A 7,643-nucleotide genomic window follows, 5' to 3' on the forward strand; every position below is an offset into this window, starting at 1 on the left:
ACTGAAATGTATATTCGTACATATTTCACATTTTGCATCTTTAGGTCACTTGCAGTTCTCTAACTTGAAGTCTCAAGGTTGTGTTTGTTTTGCATTTAGGTTTTTACTTAACCCAAATGATGTGGTTCTTTCAAAAAAGTATTTTTTAAGAAATTGAAATTTAATAAATATTAATGATTTATTGTGTTTTTTCATGGCTTATGTGGACTGTGTGAAAAGATAAGATATTATTAGCAGAACTGATCACAATAAAATGATCTTTAAATGACTACGTGTTAAATCACTTTTAATCAGGGCAGAAGAGTGTTTAGTGCTGTCGTCTCACAGCTAGAAGGTCCCTCGTTCAAATCCCAAGCCAGCTGTGGTCTTTACATGTTCTCCTCATGCTTGTGTTAGCTTCCTCCCAAAGTCATGCTTGTTAGGTTAGTTGGTGACTCCAAATTGCACAGAAAGTTGGTGTGAATGTGAGTGTGGTTTTCTGCCTGTGACCCTGAGATAGACTGCAGGGACAGACTGCAGGGTGGGAGTAACCCACCTCATGCCCAACCACAACTGGGATATGGGCAAGCCCCCCCATGACCCTAAATAAAATAAGTGGTTACAGGTAATGGATGGATAGACCACTTTTAATACAGTTTTGTGCTGTGATAAACAGTATGTGTAACTGATCAATATACAGAAAACAATTCTGGTGAATAAAATGAAAAATCGGTTTATATTCTATACACTATGTACATACAGTATGAGGTACTTATCTAAAACCCGATCAAAATAAACGAAACATTTTTAACATTTTCAAGTCCACAACATTACATTTAGGATCCACATCCAGATAGTTTGAAGGCAGACTGGAGGTTTAAATCTGAAATGTATATATTAATTGAAAAGGTTAAATGAAAAATCTGAATAAAGCATAACTTCACACAAACAACAGTTTATAAAATAGATTTCTTGCTTGAACACATATGTCGTCTTATCTGTGCTGTAACTTCCAGCATTTGCACTCATTGGGATTCACACCAGTCATTAGTGTGTGCATTAACCCTACATCTTCTCAGAGGTATCAGTGTTCTTCACTCCTGCAGCAACCACAGCAAAAAACACATTTGGGAAGAAGCATCTGGTGTACAGGGCCACCTTAGGGAGCGATGGAGCAATTACCACCTCTTTCCTCTTGTTGTTCAAAGTCTTGATGATCTCAGCGGCTGCCTCATCTGGACAAATGCCGAGAGGTCTCTTAGTGTACAACACTGCAAAAGGAAGGCAAACCTTACAAACCTTTGTTTGATTTGTCCAGTTGATCAGCTAGTCCTACTGAGTTTATATAAAGTCAGGTGGTGATAAATAATTCATTCTCTGTAAAGTAAATTTCCCCAACAAGACCCACGGAATTAAACTTGTCAGCTAATTTGTGAAACAAGCAGAATAGTATATGTTGTTAAATAATACATCAGGTTGTACTTATTGATTGTACTGATGGATTTTACTCACATGACCACATGGATTTGGAGGAGGTGGCCTCTGGGTTTTCATGTGCAGAGCAGCTGATGAAGGTGTGGTTGATGGTGCTCACGGAGATGCCGTACTCTTCCACTTCAGCTCTCAGGCAGTCAAAAAATGCTTGAACTGCATGTTTAGAGGCTGCATCTGAAAAATTAGTAACAAACCTCAGTGGCCCCACTACTGTTACAACTGTCAGATTGGACAAGCAAACAGAGGATTTTCTGATGACGCTGCTAGATGAAAAGTCAAAGAATTACCTGTTTTTTACTGCGAATTATCCAGAAGTTGTAAAGATATTTAACTAAAAGTCACAGTTGAACTATCAAATCAGAGAATTTCATTCTCTGGGGAGCACGAATGTTAATTCGTTTTAGTGGATGGCATCTATTGTACTGAACGTATGAAAACTTGGATCTCTTGTTGCTGCTGAAAATAAAGCCATTATCAGTAAATAATATGGGAACCGTGAATACCCAGTCCATCTGATAATAACAGATATTTCTTGACTGAGGGGTCCCATCCCTGGAGGTCTCAGTTTTAAAAACACACCAGCACTATACAGCAACATTTAGGCCATTTAGTTTATGGAAGGAAAGTAGTGTGCAGCAGTTATACTATATAACTGCTGTTATACTACTATAAGTATGTGGCTTTAATAGACAGTGGTGAACTAATAAAAATCTTTGCTTTATATAGAAAGACATGCATGTATTCACATGTAGTGCGAAAAGGCACAGTTAGTTTCCCTTGGATGCTGTTGACCAGAAGCAGGTGTCCACTTCTCCTGGAGATCATGGAGGGCAAGACACCTGAAACATTCAACAGGAACGTGACATTGTCATACCTGCGGACTGAAAACTAATTACATGTATTCCAGGCATCTACCTTTAGCCAGTGTGGCAGGTCCAAAGTAGTTGTTGTCCATCAGTAACTTGTCCATCTCCAGAGACAGACTCTGTGCAGGTGCTTTGACCTTCATGCTGCTGTTAAGGATGAGAATATCCACACAGCCGTAACAATCCAGGATCTCTGCAATCACCTCAGGCATGCTGTCCATATCTCCAAAGTCCAGCAGAACCAGTTTTGGGGGAAACGTCTGCGGAGGAGAAACAGTAATGGTAAGTAGACCAATGAGAACATTTACATTGACATATTAAATATTTTTAATTAATGGAATATTTTTACAGAGCTGTATTAAATTAAAGCAAGTACCATATTCTTTGCAAGATTACTTCAGTGCTTGTATACTTACTACTGTCGGGTCTGCATTTGCCAAATCATCAGCTAGTTCTTCAAGTTTTTCCCAGTTTTTCCCACAAAGGATCAACCTCGCTCCTCCTTTGTGAAACGCACCTGCACATTCTTCACACACGCATTCAAAACAATGTCAATAAAAGATGCAGCGACAACTGTACAATCATGTTGGATTTAAAGCTGCTATTTGAGTTTTGGTTGTGATGAAACGTTAATGTTACCTTTTCCAAGTCCAGACAAAGCATCAGTTACAACCACCACTTTGTTGCGAACTGATGTTTTAGACAACAGGCTGATAATTACACCATAAAGGTAGAAAAAACCTGCTGTGAGTACAGCAACACAGGGCACCAAGAGAACAGTTGTAGTCCATGTTGGATCCATCTCTTGGATGATTTCCTGGAAAATGTTTAATTAAATATGCAGAATTTCTGTTTATAATTGTCACACAAAATATTAAAGGCATAGTTTGACGATATGGAAAAACACATTTATTCACTCTCCGGTGGAGTATCGTGTAAAGGCTGCAGTCAGCAGCATTAGTGCAGCTCAGCAAAATGACTGGAAATAGGGGAAAACTGCTGGCTCTGTCCATGTGTGCTGGACTATTTCTTGGACATTGTTTGTCCCCAATCCACGTTAAGCTAGGGTAACTGGCTGTTGGCATCAGCTTAATGTTTACCATGCAAGCATCAAAGTTAGTTCAGTCTTTGATTTTAAGTTTTGGCAAGACAATAAGCATATTTCCCTAATTTCAAAAACCACCAATGCTGATTATGAAGGTCAGGGTTGGCTATGTTTTTATTTGTTGTTGTTATTAAAGTATGTTTAAAGATTTAAACATACTTTGTAGATGGAAATTATTTTTCTGATGATGCTAAAGAGGTGGGATGGGATGTAAAAGAAACTATTTAGGATCTACTGAACGTGATTAATGATAAAGGAAAATGTCATACCCAAAACCTCGCTGGCTCTGTTAGATTGAAGTCGTTCTCACCCTGCACAACCATTTTTAAACTAACTAAGTTCTTATAACTCTGAAACAAAGCAGAAAAGAAAATTTATAACCATATTGTTACATATGTGATGGAGTAAATGGTAAATTTCACATCATTAAGGTCTCAGTAAGACATTTGTACCTAATGAATGTTTGGATATTTCTATATATTTACAATATACAGTAAATCTTGAGGTAAAATCACAGCCACAAACTATCAAACTGACACTATGATTAGAAATCTTAAGGGGAAGCACAAGTGTTTACGAATTTGTACCAGTTTGTTTCACGACTTCCTTTCCTGGTTTGGATTGTTTCCCGTGTTGTACAAACAACGCTGGAGTTTTACATGCATGCATTGGAATCTTAGGTTTGAATTTTCATATCAATTTTAACCTTTCAAAGCATTATTTAAAACTTTCCTTTTGGTATGTTAGTTTAAATTTCTTAAAATAAAATATCCACAAAGAAACTACAAATAAAACACAATTTCAGACACAGATGCTAAAAAAAAAAAAAAGGCAGAAAACAACAACAAAACGATGGAAAGTGATGAAAAATGACTGCTGCTTTTTTTGTAGTCACTTTATGTATTTTTCAGTCTCAATATTTTGGTCTTGAAATGATCATGCCCAGAAAGACCCTTGAATTATAATCCGTTTGGAGACAGATAATTCCCTTGTATAAAAGATAGAAACAAGCTATGTTCTAGTTGTGCCCAAGTGGGAATTTAAAGATAACCTTTTGGTTTTGGTTTACCATACCAAGCACCAGCTGTTTGTCCAAAGAGGAGCTCCTAATTATAAACTGCCCCAGAAATAGATACTGTTTCACTCACAAAGGCTCAGTGTCACAGGGTACTTGCACATTATTCACAACAAAGTCAGAAGATCCACAAACACAAAGAAAATAACAGAGCATTGTAAAAAATATTTTATATATGAGCTGCAGGTTGTCAGAATACAGTGAAACCTTGAAGAAAAGTTCTACTCAACATTCTCTATGGTATCTTGGCTCCACACCGGCGGACAGATTAAAGAGAGCAGTGCATTAACTGACTGATGCATCTGACCTCGATTTTGCAAGAAATGTATTATAGCAGCCGACACTTACTCCTTTGCGGCCTTCTGTAGGTGTTGTGGATTGGGTTTAAGTCCTCTCCTGAGGAGCTGTAGCTGCTCAACTCAACAACTCATTCACAGAGCTCTTCCGACATGACAGCCGGCCAGCCTGCCACAGCAATACTTTAGGATTTGAGGTCTTTTAATAGCAGCACAGCTGAGTCAGTTATTTTCCATGTATGTTGTTAACATTGTGTTCAGAATGACAGACAGTGAGGAGAGGGAGGTGCTGAGTAAGAAAGGCATCTCCATTGGCTGATAATTATACAGAATAATTATACACAGTACTTATAGTGCACATCAGATTTAAGGTTGGAAACAAGCTCACCGGTGACATGAATTTAGAAATATTGATATCTATATATGTACTGTGTGTTTGTTTGTGTGTGTGTGTGAGACCGTGACCAAAATCCCCTTGAAATTAAAAATATCCAACTAACTGAACCTAACTGTCTTACTGTTGATGTGGAAAGGTGCCTCAATAACCACTTCTCTGTAGACGTGAACTTGAAAAAGTTCCTAAATGCCAAGATGCTATTCCTGCCGAAACTGTTCCATTTTATCCAGGCTCAAGACCGGCACGAGGGTCCCCCTTGTTGGCTAAGCAGGGGTGGGATTCAAACCAGCTGCCTTCAGCATCCCAATTCATGCTTTACTACTGAGCCACCAGCCCCTTGTGTCTGTCTCTTGCTTATAAGTTGTTTTAAATGAGAATTTCTGCCAAAATGACCAAAAGTAAATGGATTTTTCAGTTAAGTCTTTCTTTTTATGTAAAATGCTAAAGGTTCTTGAGCTTTCCTCTTCTATTTTGGTAAGCATACACCAAACTAACTAAAACTAAAACAATCAGAGCAGTCACGCAATCCCCTAATAGATTTATCTTTAGTCAAATTATGTAAACTGAAAGAAACCTGGAGCTTGTGGGGGTCCAGGGCCTTTGACCTTTGACCACCTTGTTGTCGAGACCACCTGTATATATCAAGTACAAGACCAAGGCGGGCAGAGGCAAAGTCAAGACTACACAATCAGTGTCCAAATAAGTGGAATTTGCAGAAAACCTTGACGAAAGTCAATAAAAACATACAGACACATAAAAACTATATTAATTATATATAGATAAATAGATAGATAGATAGATAGATAGATAGATAGATACATATATAGATAGATAGATAGATAGATAGATAGATAGATAGATAGATAGATAGATAGATAGATAGATAGATAGATAGATAGATAGATAGATAGATAGATAGATAGATAGATAGATAGATAGATAGATTTGATTGTCCTGACTTGGTCTCACCCTGCCTTGTCTACAACACTGGCATTTAGCTATCTATAGGTGTAGGTAGTGGATAGACATTATGGATTATTGGTTTAGTTAATATCAAACTAATTTGAAGCGGGCTTGTCAAATTCCTTCAGTTTATTCTGTTGGTCAAGTAAAAAAAAAATACAATTTCTATCAATCAATACATAAAATGCATAGATTTTGAAATTTTTTTTCCCATCTTTCCTATATGCCTAAGTAATGTAATGTACCCTTTATTTATATACAACAATGAGGGATTGACCTAAGCACTTGACAAAAATATAAAATGTTAAAATATTAAAAATAGAACAATAAAATAGAATAATAAAAACAACAACAGTCTGGGATCACTTATTACGTATTAAACAAGTGAGTCTTAAGTTTGGTTTTAAAAGTATGCAGCTCAGATATAACACAAATATCGGGAAGCAAAGAGATTCACAGCTTAGGGGCAATAACAGCAAAGGCTCTGTCTGCCCAACGCTTCGATCTAGACCTGGGCACACAGCCATACAGTACCAGAACAGCCATATGAGAAGGTGCCAGACCATTAAGGGCTTTAAAAGTGAGTAGTAATATTTTAAAATTGATCCTGAAGTGAATAAGGAGTCAATGAAGACAACGCAACACAGAGATTATATGGTCCTGCTTATAGAAATTAGTAAGCAAGCGTGCCGCAGCATTCTGCACCAACTGTAGCCACTGAAGAATTCACTGGTTAACACCAAAATACAGCGCATTAAAGTAGTCAAGCCTCGAGGAAATAAAAGCAATTAAAAACAAAAGCAAATAAAATAGCAATTCCCAAGTCCTTGTATGAGAGAAAAGGCTTCCCTTTGGTGAGAGCGTACAGGTGGAGAAAACTTTTTAATCACAGAGCTGATTTGTTTATTGAACAGCTCACTGTTAAAAAGAAGACCTACAACATGTTTCCCACAAGAGAAACTAGCACTAGCAGATGATGCCTCACAGCATTTTATCGAAAAGGTTCGACCAGACATGTAAATTTGAACCAACTAAGTAGTGTGCCAGTGATCCCCACACACTTATCAAGAAGAGTCATAAGGATCTCATGGTCCACAGTGTCAAATGCAGCTGTAAGATTTGGCAGAATGAGTACAACAGTATTTTTGGCATGTAATGCCAGAGAAATGTCACTGAGCACCCTCACCAAAGCAGTTTCAGAGATCCAAAACCAGACGGAAATTTCTCCTAAATGTCATTTAATTTTAAAAAACTAAAACGAAGACTTACTACAATCAATACAACCCTTCTCAGTGCAGAAACTTTTTCAACAAAATGATGCAGATATTCATTGCAACAATCCAAAGATGTACAAGTGAGTTGATTGGTGTGAATGAAACTTAGGGGTTGTGCATGTGATCATTAATAAGCAGTCTCTCAGATAGTCGAGGAAGACATGAAGAATGTCCTTCCGTTCCCGCCTCCTCCG

At 37.6% G+C, this 7,643-nt stretch overlaps 1 protein-coding gene across 2 annotated transcripts; it reads right to left on the reverse strand.

The window, feature by feature from the left end:
• Nucleotides 1-45: 45 nt before the first annotated feature.
• LOC137100558 (dehydrogenase/reductase SDR family member 7C-B-like) lies at nt 46-5,046 on the reverse strand. Of its 2 annotated transcripts, none has more exons than XM_067478444.1 (7): nt 3,714-5,046; nt 2,979-3,156; nt 2,756-2,865; nt 2,389-2,599; nt 2,220-2,312; nt 1,492-1,647; nt 46-1,250 (listed from the first exon to the last, which is right to left on the reverse strand). In XM_067478444.1, exons 1-7 carry the CDS (start codon nt 3,765-3,767, stop codon nt 1,045-1,047), a joined length of 1,008 nt encoding a protein of 335 aa, XP_067334545.1. In that variant the 5' UTR covers nt 3,768-5,046; the 3' UTR covers nt 46-1,044. The 2 variants fall into 2 exon arrangements, with proteins under 2 accessions (XP_067334545.1, XP_067334544.1); XM_067478443.1 differs by having other exon boundaries at nt 48-1,250; nt 4,868-5,046.
• Between the last annotated feature and the right edge of the window lie 2,597 nt (nt 5,047-7,643).

This window comes from Channa argus, chromosome 15 (assembly GCF_033026475.1).
Source record: "Channa argus isolate prfri chromosome 15, Channa argus male v1.0, whole genome shotgun sequence".
Taxonomy (NCBI): domain Eukaryota; kingdom Metazoa; phylum Chordata; class Actinopteri; order Anabantiformes; family Channidae; genus Channa; species Channa argus.

Bases quoted from the DNA above. Each gene is read 5' to 3' on its own strand.
- LOC137100558 (XM_067478444.1), bottom strand. From the start codon at position 3,767: ATGGTTGTGCAGGGTGAGAACGACTTCAATCTAACAGAGCCAGCGAGG. The intron at 2,600-2,755 runs GTAAGTATACAA...TCTCCTCCGCAG, and splicing joins CAAATGCAGACCCGACAGTA to ACGTTTCCCCCAAAACTGGT. The intron at 2,313-2,388 runs GTAGATGCCTGG...TGAATGTTTCAG, and splicing joins ACCTGCCACACTGGCTAAAG to GTGTCTTGCCCTCCATGATC.